Source organism: Bombina bombina, chromosome 8 (assembly GCF_027579735.1).
Source record: "Bombina bombina isolate aBomBom1 chromosome 8, aBomBom1.pri, whole genome shotgun sequence".
NCBI classification, from domain to species: Eukaryota; Metazoa; Chordata; class Amphibia; order Anura; family Bombinatoridae; genus Bombina; species Bombina bombina.
In genome coordinates, this window is record NC_069506.1 from 20,080,491 (window position 1) to 20,097,673 (window position 17,183).

The 17,183-nt window shown below is 37.1% G+C and overlaps 1 protein-coding gene across 1 annotated transcript in view; it reads right to left on the reverse strand.

The window, feature by feature from the left end:
* Positions 1-3,591: 3,591 nt before the first annotated feature.
* The window catches only part of HAUS5 (HAUS augmin like complex subunit 5), a 62,566-nt gene continuing 48,974 nt past the window's right edge, over positions 3,592-17,183 (reverse strand). The window contains exons 13-20 of the mRNA XM_053690174.1: positions 16,312-16,457; positions 9,663-9,825; positions 9,507-9,587; positions 8,908-9,053; positions 8,669-8,783; positions 7,733-7,871; positions 7,166-7,298; positions 3,592-5,561 (exon numbers count right to left, since the gene is read on the reverse strand). Of these exons, the coding sequence (XP_053546149.1) occupies positions 5,441-5,561; positions 7,166-7,298; positions 7,733-7,871; positions 8,669-8,783; positions 8,908-9,053; positions 9,507-9,587; positions 9,663-9,825; positions 16,312-16,457 (1,044 nt within the window). The 3' untranslated portion in view covers positions 3,592-5,440. The remainder of the gene's footprint in view (positions 5,562-7,165; positions 7,299-7,732; positions 7,872-8,668; positions 8,784-8,907; positions 9,054-9,506; positions 9,588-9,662; positions 9,826-16,311; positions 16,458-17,183) is intronic.

The window sequence follows — 17,183 nt, forward strand, 5'->3', positions numbered from 1 at the left end:
CTTCTGTTAACTAATTGGCTTCATTCTCTTGGTATCACTTGTTAAAAGCATACCTACATAGGCTCAGGAGCAGCGATGTACTACCGGGAGCTAGCTGTCGATTACTGGGTACACATATATGCATTCTGCCATTGGCTCCCCAATTTGTTTAGCTAGTCTCCAGTAGTGCATTGCTGGTCCCTCAAAAAAAGGATACCAAGAGAAGAAAGCAAAATTGATAATATAAACACAATGGAAAGTTGTTTAAAATTGCATGGGCTATCTGAATCATGAAGAAAAAAAATGTGGGTTTCATGTCCGTTTAAGTGGATAAAAAGCTCAAAATGTAAACGTGCACATGTGTATTTCAGTTTTAAATAGAAGCAATTTTGCAGCATACGTCTATTAGCAAAAATGCTTCTAATAAGTTATTCCTGTTTTTCAACTGCATACACACATATGCTGAGTGCTCGTGCACCTTATCAGAGAGACAGCAGACTTGTATGACACAAGTCACAATATACACCCCTGCCAGCTTTCTAAGCAACAAATATTGCAGATAACAAATCTTATCTTATATAATTTATCTTATATTTGCTTGCTGGGTGGTCCTTAAAATAAGCCAAGTGTTGTGCCATTTTTCTTGTTCAGAGAGGGATTGCCTGGTATTTCGGGGCTGGACTGTACTGTGAAGTCAGGATCAGACTGATATGCTTCAGGAAAGTTTTTCTCTGTGAAAGGCACATATTGAGCAAAAAGAGGCTGCTTCTAGGGTGGTAACTAACTATAGAACAAGCTATTATGCTATTGTTCGTTCCCAGGTTGAGCGCTTCTCTCTTTTTATTTATGCAAATAATGACACTTAGGGAAGTCTCCCTAAGTGTGATGCAGGAATCCAGACGTGGACCCGTTTCTCAGTGTGCCTAGAGGGATATGGCTGCACCTCACCGACGAGGCCCAAAATAGGCCGAAACGTACGTCTGGGGTTCTGCCCTTTCTATCATTCAGAGAGGGATTGCCTGGTATTTCGGGACTGCACTACTTAGTCAGGATCAGACCGATATACTACAGGAAAGTTCTTCTCTGTAAAAGACTTATGTTGAGCAAAAAGAGGCTGCTCCTAGGTTGGTAAACAGCCATACGCTATTGTTTGTTCCCTGGTTGAGCGCTTCTCTCTTTTTATTGATGCAAATATTTTCTGTAAGTTCAGCTAATCATTTTCTATGTGAAAAGACACGGAAAACTACCTTTTTATTCAACACAAAACTCAGAGGGTGCCAACAAAATTGCAAAATTTAAGTAAATTATTTTAACACAATTTAAAAGTTAGTCAATGAAAAAACTAAATCTGACAAAGCTGCAGCAACTAAACACAAAGATCCTCACACACCTGTCTAATTCTGCCTCTGGATTGTAAGGTCTACAATAAACAGCTCCTGTATCGTCAAACCTCTGCTGCCATGTTACGGGTGCAGTTTAAAATGCTATATATTGTGTGTACACACTATTATATATTCAGAGCGATAGAATATGGCACGATTTTTCCTCCAGTAATGCCACCCACCATAAATAATTTGCAAATTCTTACTGCTTTCCAGCCAGGAGACAGATAAGCAGCCCCCTAGGAAGAAGGCTGGCTGTGAACGCAACTTCTACTTAATCTGTTAAGACTTACGGCCACAACTCTAATTAACAGTACTTAGCACCAATAGGTAAAGATCTGTTCCCTTGTCTGCCTGTACAACAGCTAAACAAATAAACTCACAATAAGCAAAGGGAGACGTACACACACGGTTAACAGAGTTACGACAAGTTACAAAATTGAAAAAGGAACCGTGCAACAGAATGATATCAATTAGATAGATTCGTAGATCTTTGAAAATAATGAAATTATCCTTTTTTTTTCTGGCACAAATATCTTTATTTTAAAATAAATTTGGAGTTGCACTTCTGATCTACTATATCCATCATTGGAAGTATGCAAATACCAGATACGAGGATAACGTATAGATTTACAAAGACAAATTACCATAATACAAAGTTTGAGAGTCTATTAGATTAAAAAAATGAAATAGAAAGTTAAAAGGAACAGTTAACACTAACATTGTTATTGTTTAAAAAGATAGACAACGCCTTTTACTACCCATTCCCCAGCTTTGCACAACCAACGCGGTTATATTAATATACTTTATAACATTCAAACCTCTAAACTTCTGCCTGTTTCTAAGGCACTATAGACAGCCTCTTAATCACATGCTTTTTTATTTGCTTTTCACAACAGGAAACTGCTAGTTCAAGTGGGCCATATAGAAAACATTGTGCTCACACCTGTGGGTTCTGCACAACACAGCTAAAATGCAAATTAATAAATAAATGTTATGTGATCACAGGGTTGTCAAAAGAGGCTTAGATACAAGGTAATCACAGAGGTAAAAAGTATATTAATATAACTGAGATAAGGGAGCAGTCTGCAGAGGCTTAGATACAAGGTAATCACAGAGGTAAAAAGTATATTAATATAACTGAGATAAGGGGCAGTCTGCAGAGGGTTAGATACAGGGTAATCACAGAGGTAAAAAGTATATTAATATAACTGAGATAAGGAGCAGTCTGCAGAGGGTTAGATACAGGGTAATCACAGAGGTAAAAAGTATATTAATATAACTGAGATAAGGAGCAGTCTGCAGAGGGTTAGATACAAGGCAATCACAGAGGTAAAAAGTATATTAATATAACTGAGATAAGGAGCAGTCTGCAGAGGGTTAGATACAGGGTAATCACAGAGGTAAAAAGTGTATTATTATAACTGTGTTGGTTTTGCAAAACTGGGGAATGGGTAATAAACGGATTATTTATCTTTTTAAACAATAAAAATGTTTGAATTGACTGTCAGATCAGATCTTTGCCATTTTAGGATAAAATTATGTTTTTTCTCTGTGTTTGACAACACTTGTTAAATGTCAATTTGTGTTGATCTAAGCAAACGTACTAGCTAAAGTTAAGACCACATAATATATTATCACAACATCCTGTGGTTTTCTCAGAAACCTTTGTTAAAACCATCAAGTGCAATACTTTTTCTGCATCGCCTAGGTAGAAATTAAGAACAGTTCTACAGTATAATCTCCTATTTTTAGACGAAGAAAAGTTACATGGTACAATCCATGGTTTTATCTGCAGATAAACGGAACACAAAATTATTTTTCTATTTGCAGCATCTAAGAGGATTTAGAATACTATTTATGTGTTTAAAACACAAAACAAAGCTAATTCTTATGACTGGCGTTCACTATCGCACTGAAATATAGAGAAGAGCTGTGCACAAACATGCATGGTCTATTAGTCCAACATCAAAATATACAGCTTACATTTTTCTCTTGTCATGGAAAAAAAATATAAGGTCTAAAAACTGCTGATATGCAAAATCAAACCTTAGTTTCTAATTCCCTTTAATGTCACTAAACCTGTATATATAATGTGACATTTATTCATCTAGTTTACAGTGCTCCTCGGGTCAAAATCTAAAAAAGACCAAAACAGAATTATTAAATAAATGACAGTAAACATACAAAAAAAAAAAAAAGGAAATTCACAGAAATAAATGAGACCTGATTGCAATGATTTTTTTATTTCTTTAGGATAAGGTGCTTAGCGTGCAGGATGGGACTACAGTTGTTCTATAAAAAAACTAATACACAAAGAGACAATGAGGTTTGGTTTCTATACAACATGAGGCACAAAGTAACCAATGATATGACAATGTTCTCAGTGCTGATGTGCTCTAAACAACATTGCATTCTGTATAGCATAAGATCTCCTTTGTGTGTTCAGTATTGGAAACAGGAAAGCAGTGAAAGTAAAAAGCAACGCTATATGTTTTAGTAAAGATAACCTAGGTGTATGCGGTTACCTTAGTCACAAAACATTTACACTTTTTAATGCAAAAAATAAATATTTTAATTCATTAGAGAATTACATTTTTTACTGACCCTATGTTTTTAGCCCTGTAAAGAGATTAAAGGGACCCACATTTGTTCTGTTGTGATTCAGATAGAGCATGACATTTTAAGCAACTTTCTAATTTACTCCTATTATGAAATGTTCGTCATTCTCTTGTTATCTATATTTGAAATGCAAGAATGTAAGTTTAGATGCCGGCCTATTTTTGGTGAACAACCTGGGTTGTTCTTGCTGATTAATGGATAAATTCATCCACCAATAAAAAAAGTGCTGTCCAGAGTTCTGTACAAAAAAAAGCTTAGATGCATTCTTTTTCAAATAAAGATAGCAAGAGAATGAAGAAAGATTGATAATAGAAGTAATTTTGGTTCAGTGTCCCTTTAAGAGCCTACTCGGGAGCCATAAGTATTGCAGAGACCAAGCTTACACAGCCAGTCAGCCAATCAGAAGCAACAATTACACAGCCCTTAACCACCAGCTGTTTTCTGCTAGGGAATTGCAATGGTTTCAGCTTCCAAATGGGACTTTGGCCCCATAAACAGGTTAAACACATAGACAAAAACAATTAGCTAGGATTAGTTATGTAAAATGCACATGCACTAATAAATTGGAGCATGTCACTTTTGCATCATAATATCCCCTTAAAGGGACAGTTAAAGTGCCTAACATGACTAATTCATCAAACAACTAACCCCTAGAATGTAATCTGCTGAACGCAACAGATGTTAGTAACAGTGAACTGTCTACTAGTAAAGGGGTTATTTATGCTATATTCTAGGAAGCTCTTTTTATTTATTTTACAAATAAATAAAAAAATACACTGTAATTAAACCTTTGTTTAGCAGTTATTTCATAAGACAAATATTGCCACACAGCACTGGATTGTGTATATGTAATGTATATATTGTGAAAGTGCAGAACTGTACTTGTAAACAACAACTTAAAGTTTGTATTGGTGATTCCAGCTGCTGATTTCCATAAATTGCAGGTTAAATACTCCTAAAACTTAAAACCCTCGCAACACATCGCTATGTAATCTGCTATCCGCCCTATATCTCAGGGTACAATGTAATATATAAAGTTACTAGTCCACTCAAACTATAAAGATACGCACGCCTAATATCTTACACGTCTAGGACTAGCGGAAGTTTCCTTTTCTGTATACAACCTATAATTATATACAGATTTGGCAGAAATGTAAAAGTTCTAATATTTTTGTTCAATTCACAGTATTAGGGCCAGCGTTGTCACCAATGACACTGCTCAAGAAAATAAAACAATGATACAAAAACCACCACACTTGAGTAAAAAAGTTTTGATTTCTTAGATGTACAAATTTATATATGTACAAAAGACTTAAAGTGTTGTGTTGTACACAGATCTCTGGTGCCTATGTAGACATATACCTGTTTTTCCCCCCTAAAATCTCACCATGTGCTTTATATAAAATGTATGAGATGCCCCTTTTCTGACATTAAAATTAATCTTGAAATGTAAAGGATCAGCTCCTCGACGCTGTCTGCAGGGTTGTCATGGCGACTGTCCATCTGTCCCGCCACTGACGGAAGGTTAGACCCTCTCTCGTCTCCCAAGGAAGACACATCTGGGCCGGTTGCTCCCACCTGTGCAGGGAAGTGATTGGCAGAGATTGAACCAGTGCACGAGATGCCACAAACTGTCTTATCTAAAAGCACAACCTTATAAGCAGAAATCCCACCCTCATTTGGGGCGGGGAAAGAGTACAACATATTTATAGCAAGCAAAACAAAATATAATACAGTACATGTACAGAGTATGATATATATATATACACACACACACACACACAGTATATATAGTTTATCTTACATGACCAAAATAAAAACTGGTAAGACACTCAGCTCAGCTCGTACACTCACAGTACAAAGAAAAGATAACAATTAAACAATAATCTCTATAAGTTTTATCTCAATAGGCACAGAAGGATTTTTTTTGGCTTCTAAAAGATGTTATTTTCTAAAAACCTTATTTCAGACGTTGCTGTAGCAAATACAATTACTCTGACTTTCAAGCATGCTCCTGTCATTAGTATTACATTATGTATTCTCAGCTAGTGAAGTATAAAAATGTAAACGTCTACAAAGCTTAAAGGGACATTAAACACTAAATAAATGCTAGATAGAAAAATGCATTCAAAGAAAAGATTAGTCTGTGAATAACTTGTAGATGTATTTGTTAAAGTTTCATTAGATGTTTAAATATTGACAAATTAAGTGTAAAGTTTAAGTGTCTATAAAACAACGGGAGCTGCCATGTTGTAACTTAGGTCACCTTCTCTGCTGTGGCCAATTAGAGACATTTATAAAAAGGTCACTAGAGTGTGCAGCCAATGGCTGTGTGGAATATAACAATGTTCTGCACTTATATTTCTAACAGGAAGCTCATAATTTCAGAATGGAATTGCAGGAAAAGGGGACAAAATAAATAATGAAAGTATATTGCAGAGTATATATATATATATATACACTATTTATCATTTTATATTACCATCTCAAAGTGTTTAATGTCCCTTAAAGGACATATTTACATGAATATTTGATGTTGTTCACATCCAAGATAGGAAAGGTATTCTTTCCCAGTCCTTTAAACCCAGACCTGAGAGCCAATCTATGTAGAAATGCAGGCACTTGGCTCTTTTTGCTTTGCAGTGCACATAAAACACATGACGTGACAGTTACAGGGATGTGCAGCTCTATTAGTTGCACACAACAGTCACACAGGAGCCTAAGACCACAGGTTGTGCCATACACCGGGGTCCGGTTCATAGGGTTCCACTAGAAATGTTCTAATGTCTTAGAATGTTTATTATACTGTGGTTTAGTACAAAATCAGGATGATGACTTTGCTGACAAAGTTCAATTACAAAACTTAGCAATGGAAGCAAAGGGTTAACCCTAACACTATCCAAAATGATAAAATAGTAAAATAAATGTAACAAGTTAAGCAACATTTTTGGAATCCCTGCAGCAAACTTTTCAATCTTAGACACGTCAATAGGATCCAATTAACCCAATCACCATGCAATAAACACAACTTGTAAGTTTGCACTTTGTAACAATGTATTATAAAGTTAAATAGTTCCACATTTAATCCAGAAGTGCAGAACTCCCCACCCCAAGCAGCAATTCCACAGATCTGTGTCTCTGCCAGTGGGTGAAGGTAATGAAAACTAATAAATGGGACTAACCAGTCTGACACGGTTGCTTGAACCTCTTTTCCGTATTCCTGGCTTTTTTTACACTGTTGTATCAGGTGCTGGAGTTTTGGCACCAAATGGTCGATCTGCTGAGCATAGTGAGTAGACAGCTGCTGAAGAAGAGCTGTAGAAAACAAAGTCTGTTAACTGGGGTTAAAAACATATAGAACTTGCAATACGGTCCACACAAATCTAAATAATGCATACAATTAGGGATAAACCCACTGGCTGCCCGTGAGAGCAGGTTACTCATAGGGATTAAATATTTAGCAATTAAGATCAGTTCTGACCGATCAAATCTTGTGATATGGGAGAGTTTGAGGTAGTTATTTTGTAGGGAAACTATATTCATTTGAACCCATCTGAAAATAATACATTTCTGTACAGAATCCTTCTAATGTGCCGATTGGAAAAATAATCCAATAATGGTGACAGTGGCTCTGAAATAATAAATGCCATAAAACAAGTATTTTACAGATAGCAAAACTTATAGGAACAACAGGACCAAGCAAGACTGTAAAGACCGTGAGACAAAACTAGCACAAAAAGTCTCCTCACTGGTGGTGTCAGGATTCTGATGCTCTCTGAGACGGAGATGTAATCTGCTAATTGCTTGACTGTGGCTGCTTAGCTGAGAGCGCAGGAAAAACATCTGTTTCTTCATATCAGCAACATGGCTTAGAGTGATCTCTGGAGCCTGGGAGACGAGAAAGTCATTGTGTAAGACATTAGAGGAAGAGAGGTTACTTATTAACAAGTGTTTGATTGAAGGGAAAATAAACTTGAAAAAGTACAGCTCATTATAAGCATTCAAGGGGAAGGTGACATATTAAGATGTAGAGAGTTTATGCAAAGTCTATGTCAATGGTGCTGTGGATCTTACCGACATTTTAAGTCTTACAACTTGGAACAATTTTTTTTTTAAAGTTGCATTGCCATTAGGATTCACCATATTTAGAAAGCAAGGATGGCTTTATCATTGGGCAATGTAAACTGCTGCCTTTTGGAACATTTATTCAGAGGACACAGCTCATTTTCTTACACCGTATACGACTCACATGGCTGTCAGGTAGAGCCAATCATTGGAATATTTTTAATTTAAAGCCCTACTAAGCAGGGAAATATCACTGGGCAAGTTTTGGGATGGGGATTGCTTGGGGGAACCTGGATAAATGTGAAAATGGTTAGTAGAATGCAAAAACTTAAAAACATTTCTGCATGACATTCACTGAACCATCCATTAAGCAGCAACGTGTACCAAACATCACATACACCAAAGGGATGGGAGCTTCTGTGCCAAGGGTGAATTGGAATTTGCTTAGTTAAAGGGACATGAAACACAATTTGTTTTCTTGCATGATACAGATAGAACGTGCAATTTACTTGAAAACGTTTTTTAAAATGGTTTGCTCTGTCTGAATCACAAAAGAACATTTGTGGGTTTCATATCCCTTTATTAAATCTAAAAGCCAGTGGGAAGCAGAATAAATTTACCTTGTAAAGAGAGAGGCCAATGCTTTCATAAATCCCCTTGAATACACCATAGTAAGGGCAGTGCGTGTTAGAGAATCGGTTGATAGAGAGGTCCTGAATGGGAGAACAATTCCCTCTGCAGGAGAAACACATAATTATCTACCCAGTAATGCAAGAGATGACATTTATAAGTTGTTCACTTCCAGATATTTGAGAGTGTTAGAATGAAATTGCCATATTTTACAAAATGCTAAACCTACCCATCAACGCAAATGCGCAGCAGTTGTGAAAGGGAGATGGCGGTAAAATGTTTGACTTCTTTCTGGACAGAGTCCTGCAGTCTTTGTGACTCGAGCATAACTTCCTGCGGCTGTGGCAGCAGTTTCTCCTGTATGTAGTTCTGCACCTTAAATAAAAATATTAGTACGATTACAGAAATGACACTTGTCATTAAAAGGGACTTTCGTTACTTATTTTGTCCCCTTTCTTGTAATCCTATTCTGAAATTGAGAGCTTTTTAGTTCCTGTTAGAAATGGAAGTGCAGAACACTGTTATATTCCCCACAACCATTGGCTGCACACTCTAGTGACCTATTTATAACTGTCTCTAATTGGCCACAGCAGACAGTAACTTAAGTTACAACATGGCAGCTCCCATTGTTTTACAGACACCAAAACTTAACTTATTTTGTCAATATTTAAACCGATAGTAAAAAAAACAAAAAAACATCTACATGTTATTCTCAGACTAATCTTTTCTTTGAATGAATCACTCTATCGAGCATTTGTTTAGTGTTTAATATCCCTTTAATGTGACGCATATTCCCAGCACTTCAGTACAAATGTCTTATGCGTTTACCTCTGTGGTGCTGCGTCGGAGTTGGGATTTATGGGCACTGTTTCCTGTGATGAGGATTTGTATCAGATTTTGCTTGTTTACCTATAACACAAAGTCATGCACCAGTTACAACTCCAATAGCGAACCGTACACAGTTCCCCTCATTGCTGCTCATACCATAATGAGATAAGAATGCTGGATGTTACACTTAAGCTGATCTAGTAGCTTCACTTCCACCCTCATGGCCACAGCCTCATCCTGCAAAGTCCGGCATTCCTGTAAAAGTGCATCACGCAAACCTCCCAAGGCCACAGACTGTAGTTCCACATCAAATGCAGTCCTAGGGAAGGCGAGAGAGACTACATATTCATATCCCCAGGTAACGCTGCAGACTTCTCCCATAAAAACAAAACCTCTGGTGACTGACGGGAGCTAAGCGCCATATTACTGAGCGTCACAGCAATGACAAACATCTAGCCAAAGGGGAAATTATTATAAACTGTACAGCTGTAGAACTCTCTAATTGTAAGCTCCAACACTAAAGGGAAATTCAAATAAAATAGTAAGCTGCTCCTGGTAAACCCCTGTAAAAGGGTTAAACACATAGTTAAAGGGACGTAAAACTTGGGAGGGAAAAGTAGTAAATGCTCTAATGTGTTAGAGCTATTTTATTACCACACTGTTGCTTCCCTATAAATTAAAGGGACAGGAAACCCCAAAATTTTATTTTATGATTCAGATAGAGCATACAATTTTAAACAACTTTTTAATTTACTGTTATCAATTGTGCTTCATTTTCTTAGTATCCTTTGTTGAAGGACAAGCAATGCGCTACTGGGAGCTAGCTGAACACATCCGTGAGCTAATGTTAAGAGTTATATAAATGCAGCCACCAATCAGCAGCCAGCTCCCGAGCCTACCTAGGTAGTATTTTCAACAACAGGATACTAGAAGAAAGAAGCAAATTAGATAATAGAATACAATTTGAAAGTTGATTAAAATTGTATGTCCTATCAGAATCATTAAATAAAATTTGTGGATTTCCTGTTCCTTTAAGTCAGCACAGCACAACAATGCGCTACAGCTGAACATCTGCTGAGCCAATAACAAGATGCATATGTGCATAGCCAGCTAGCTCCCAGAAGTGCACTGCTGCTCTGGAGCAGATTTAACAATGTATTTAATCCCTTTGCAGGGGATATGGCGTCAAAATGATCTTCATACAGGTAATTTACAGTTTCCCTTGGTGGCTTTTCATGAGAGCATACCATGGTATGCTCAAGAGCGTGCACGTCCTGAACACTATAGGCTAGATTACAAGTGGAGCGCTGTTAACTTGTAATACCAGCGTACATTAGCATGCGCTGGTGTTACGCAGTGGAGCGCAAATATCGCTTCATTAAAAACAATATTTCACGCTCCACTTGTAACCTGGCCCTATATGTATAACAGCGATACAGATGTTGTTGCAAAAACCGCTGCCATAAAGTGCTCAAGACACATGCACGCTCCTGAGCCTACCTCAATATGTTCTCATGGGAAGGCGGTACATTTCAACAGAGGAAATCAAGATAAATTACTGGTTCAGGCGGAAAAACTGAAAAATGACACCTAGAGCTTTGGAAATGGATCATAGTAATTTACTAACAAATGTATAAACACTATACTGTGTGTGAGTTACAAAAAAACAACAAGAAGATGGGAATTGAAAAAAATGTAAAAGATTATACGTCTCATGATTTAAAGCAATACTGAGCACAGTTTAGGTTACAAATAAATAAACACACAGCCCTTGCTTTCAATGTCAGATATACAAACAACATCACATTAGTTTTGTAACAAATGATGAAACCTTGTTACTAACACACAGGCTCCACCTTAAGACTAGAGAGACTGAACAGTATAAGCTGTCAAGAGCAACAGATAAACCTCATTTAGACAGTTCCCTTTCTGGCTTCACCCTAGAATCATTTCCCGTTTAACCAGACAGGACAACAGCGCCCCCACATGTTAACTGTAGGCATTGTAGGTGCACAAGATACTAAAAAGGGACACAAAGAACCTTAGTTTTGTAGAAGAAAATGTTTAATTATGCAAAGTTTTTATTCATTAAAGGGACAGGAAACCCCAAATTATTCTTTCATGATTTGGACAGAACATACAAAATGTAAACAACTTTCCAATTTACTTCTACATTTGCTTCCTTCTCTTGTTATCCTTTGCTAAAGGAACAGCATAGCACTACTGACAGCTAGCTGAGCACATCTAGTCAGCCAATCACAAGAGACAAATGTGTGAAGGCACCAATCAGCTAGCTCCCACTAGTATAGGATATGCCCATATTTTTCAACAAGAGATACCAAGACCACAAAACACATTTGAAAATAGAAGTGCATTTAAAAGCGTCTTAAAACGATATGCTCAATTTGAATAGTGCACGTTTAATTTTGACTTTTCTATTCCTTTAACCATTTTCCCCCCTTTTCTGTAATTTACCTCTAAATATTGTGGGGGGTTTCAATTCTGAGAATTAGCAGAGCAAAACCGCAGACTTCAGAAGCCTAACCGTGATACATCTATGTGTAGAATTGGCCTCAGCAGAGCCGATATGATAACATACTGCAAAAGAACGCCCGTCTGGCTAACAAAATGACAGTGACAAACCATAAAAACAATTGCAGCAAATATGGTGTTAATCTGAAACCTCACACTACTTGTGTTAATCTACAGCACGACAATACAAACGTTGTAATTACAAGGTGTTAAATGTCCCTTTAAGTGATGCTGCATTTTAATACAGTACAATTAATCATGTTGTTCTGTCTATATATAAAGTTAGAGCACTAGACTACACACCGCTTCAATGCTTCTGAGCTGCACATGGTTTGTTTGTGCTATACTGAAGTCTTCACCTTCTGCGTCACCCCCAGCTCCCAACCTGCTGCAAATGGTTCATGAGAGGAACCATCACTGGGTAAGATGCCAGTTACTGGCTGCTGGATTAATGTCTCTATTACTAATGCTATTTCTAGGCTAATCTGGATTTTATTACTTTTGTTTTCAAGTTAATCCTAAAACAGTATCGTCTCTTGGAGAAGCAAATATGATCTGATACAGAAAAAATGGTGATAGGCTTATTACGTGTAATGGTATTTTAAATGGTAAAACAAAGTGATAATAAATATTGGTAAAATACAATAATAATAAAATATAATAAAAGACAGTGAGAAAATATAGATGAAAGATAATATCAATATACACAATAGTGATACTAAATCACTAAAAACAATGATGAAAATAAACAAGGAAACTAAAAAGTCCTTAAGTAAACTGTAAATAATTTCAATGTAGATAGATGAGAAGACACAATCCGGCAGCTGTCTGTAGAGGATCAAGGCCACGACCCAGAATCAGTAATCTGCAGGAAATAGAAGACAGAAGCGCCACATGGCCCAATATTGTAGAGAATATTTGAATTTATAAAGGTGTAATGATTACACTCACATGAAATATGTCACCCTTAGTGGTGTAGATGAAACAGTCTGGGATCAAAAACAGTCACCCAGAAGAATGACCTCCGGTGGATGTATAGTATTTGTTGAAGCACCTCCCTTGGTGCTATAGGGGCAAACTGGGATCAATCTAGTCACCCAGTAGACTTGATCACTGGCATCCAGGAACTCTCAATGGTCCATAGACAGGTATAAGGTATAGATGGTATAGCAGGCAGCAAGTGGTAAGGAAAATAACTTAACTTTATTGATTGCCCGTGCAGTGTTTGCTTTTTTATACTACTTAACTTTATTGAAGCCTGATGAAACAGCCACTGGTGGCTGAGAAACGCATTGCTACAATTTTTAACCTTTTAAATAAAGTTATTTTACTTAGCACTTGCTGCCTGCTATACCAGCTATACCTTATACCTGTCTATGGACCATTGAGAGTTCCTGGATGCCAGTGATCAAGTCTACTGGGTGACTAGATTGATCCCAGTTTGCCCCTATAGCACCAAGGGAGGTGCTTCAACAAATAATACTACACATCCACCGGAGGTCGGTCTTCTGGGTGACTGTTTTTGATCCCAGACTGTTTCATCTACACCCCTAGGGGTGACATAGTTCATGTGAGTGTAATAATTACACCTTTATAAATTCAAAGATTCTCTACAATATTGGGCCATGTGGCGCTTCTGTCTTCTATTTCCTGCAGTTTACTGATACAGAAAAGATTAGGGTTGCACCGATACTAGTTTCAGTGCCGATACCAAGTATTTGCATGAGTACTTGTACTCGTGAAAATGCTACGATACTTAAACAGATACCTCCACTTTCTACCCATACGCCATCTTGTGGCGTTTTTTCAAACTCCATGTTCCCATTTAATTTTAAGCTGGAGTGGAGACTTAAAGGGACAGTTCACCCAAAAATGTTCTCCCCTTTAAATTAATTCTCAATTATCCATTTTACCTGCTAGAGTGTATTAAATTGTTTACAAGTAGCTCCTTTACTCCTATTTCAGCATTTGAAATGGCTGATTTAGTCTGTGGTATAGCTACCTATACTGAAAGTTTTGATACTGGAGTATACGCTATCGACAAGCCTAAGTAAACATAGCCAGCAGAAGTTACACTCTCAGTGGGATGCAGGATAGTTAAGTAATAAAATGATAATTTTCAATTGTTCTCTCTTTGTATTGAGCTATGGTGTTGCAGACAAATATAAGATAAGGAAGCAAACCTGTGTACATAAAGTTATAACATAATGAGATCTGATATCACCTTTAAGTTCAACCCATTGTAATAGGCTGTGGTTTCAGAGGACAAAACCAGCTACTTCATATACACAAATAAGCATGAAAATGTAATTTCTCAAATATTTTATACTCTGCAGCTGGTATAACAAGTCATTGTAATTACATTAATATAAAAAATGTTTTACAGTGTACTGTCCCTTTAACTAAAAAATGTTCACTTCTGTTCTGCCAATACAAATTGCTGTTATTTGTATTATTGTAGGAGAGATCACTGTACCTCATTCAGACAAACCACTGAAGTACTGGGCAGTTAATAAACTGAGATTTCCCGCTCTGGCTAAAATGGCCGAAAAATATATTTCTGCTCCATGCAGTAGTGTGGAAAGTGAAAGACTGTTCAGCTTAGAGTCAAACGTCCTTACTGATAGCAGAAACAGACTTATAGCGGAACATGCAGAGATGCTTCTGTTCCTTAATAAGAACTTGCCACTAACTTTTGAAAAACTATTCTAATTGCTAGATTGCCTGTAATACTGCTAGTTCTTATCTTGTACAATTATGCTCAAAACATACTGTACTCTGAGGAACATCCTTAGCCAGGGCTGGACTGGGAATAAAAAGGAGCCCTGGAAAAATATGAAGACCAGCCCTATCTTCCGTTGAGTCGATAGAATGCACATCCCCATTTTTCTCAAAGGGTATTACTGGGACACTCCTTCACTATTATTTTTTCAGAATTAAATTATATTACTTTGTATTAAATACAAATGTCAGATTGATGTTATATAGCAGCCCTACAACCCAATTGCATCCATTAATCACCCTTTTAAATTGTAGCTTTCCAGCCCCAGCTGCTGCAGCCCACCGGGAAATCTCCTGGTATCCTGGTAGGCCAATCCTGTCCTTAGCTTATATAATTGCAGGAAGTGTTCATAGGAAAAATTAAGTTAATTCCTATGAACACTCATATTACAAATATAGGACTATATTTAGATTACATTTGATTGGTAAGCTTTACCAATGCTCTGTTACCATTTCCAACTCTATAAACTTTAATGGAGTTTGACATATAATGATAGCATTGGTAAAGCTTACCAGTCAAATGTAATCTAGCCCATAGTGTTGTTCCCCCCGTGTTTAAAAAGTGCACTGTTATATTTTTTTACAGTATTGCACTTTGGTTGGTTGTGATTTTACATGTTATGTATTGTTATCAATATATTTTATTGTAACATTTTTATTCATAAACATGTTCTATGAACTTTGTGACAATCAAAACTGTTTTATTACTGTATTTCATAATGTATTTTGAGTTACAGTTCTTCATAATTATATAGAAGGTATCTTAAATCATTAGTCTGTATTGTGCTTGGTAAAGTGTTGCATGACATAAAAAAAAGTATCGGTAATTGGTATTGGCGAGTATTTGAAAAAAAGTATCGGTACTTGTACTCGGTCTTGAAAAAATGGTATCGTGCAACCCTAGAAAAGATCTAGCAGACCAAAACTTGAGGCACCTCTAAAATATGTTAAGGATGTTAACACTTGTGAGTGAAAGCAATGTTAGTTCATACATATGTTTCAGTATTGCTTGACTTAAAAAAGGACCACTAAATGCAGTATAATTACATAATTAACAAGTGCATAGTAAAAAGACAATGCAATAACCGCTTACCCAAATTCAAATAAGCAGTAGATTTTTTTCTCCCATTTTCCAGCCCCCTGTACCATGTGACAGACATCAGCTAATCACAGACTAGTATACGTATACCCTGTGAGCTTGTGCACATACATGCTCAGTATGATCTTGTTCCACAGAATATAAAAAGACTGCAAAAGTTGATAATGGAAGTAAATTGGAAAGAGTCTTAAAACTACATGATCTGTCTGAATCATAAAAGGTTATTTTGACTTGAGTGTCCCATTAAAGACACAATTGCCTAGTGACAAGTTAACATGCTTCATATTTAAGTTGCATCATGCTGCAGATATGTATATTATTATTAGGGAGAGTCATGCCAATTCTTGTGATCATCATCATCATGTGTCTTTTGCAATGCACCTATTTGTGTACCTGGATAGTGCAGACAGCGCAATTCCATCAGACAGAGATTTCCGTGCCTCCTGAGTTAGTTCTGCTAAACGATCCGACAACTTCTGTGTGTGATTCTGTATAAGACGCATCTGAGTGCAGATCTGGACGGTTTCTGCCCATCCTTCCTGCTCATAAAGAGAGAATAAGGCACTGAGTAACCAGAGAGACAACAAGCATAACAAGGATTAACTAGTAAATGGAAAAAAAAGAGAGGATTCCTGGATTCCAAATAATAAAAATAAATTTTTATTCCAACAGATTAAAAGTTCCTTTTTACTCTGTTCCTGTGATGCACCTCTCTTTTTTCATTTACTTGTGGATTACAAGGAGTCCCTCTTTTTTCCTGTTTTCCCTTTTTTTCCCTGGGACCAGTATATGTATGTGCTTCAGCTTTGTGACGCTTAGTTTTCAGCGCATTGAATTTACCCTGATTGGCTTGTGACTAAACCTGGAAGTAGAGGCACGTGTTGGAGACTCTGTGTGGACCCGCTGGGAGCATAGAGCATGTGTGCTATGGGAGCCGTGCAGCTCGACAAGTAAAACCGTAAGCGGATTGCGTCTGCCCGTTTGCTGTCTGAATCGAGGGTCACCGGAGCAAGTGAAGTCCCTCAATCCACATAGTGGATGCTCTGAGCTTCTTTGGGCGCTTAAATTATCTTTTGAACTGGCGTTTGGGAAATGATATGGATACTAAGGAGTTCTGATATTTCACACATTTATTATGTTATTGACACCAACCATAGAGTGACAGGAATTGCTTTTTCTTTTATAAGGATTAACTAGTACCAGCCTTTCCAAGGTAATCACTGATGTTCTACACCTTTTCATGCTACCTCCCAGCTCTGTGTATC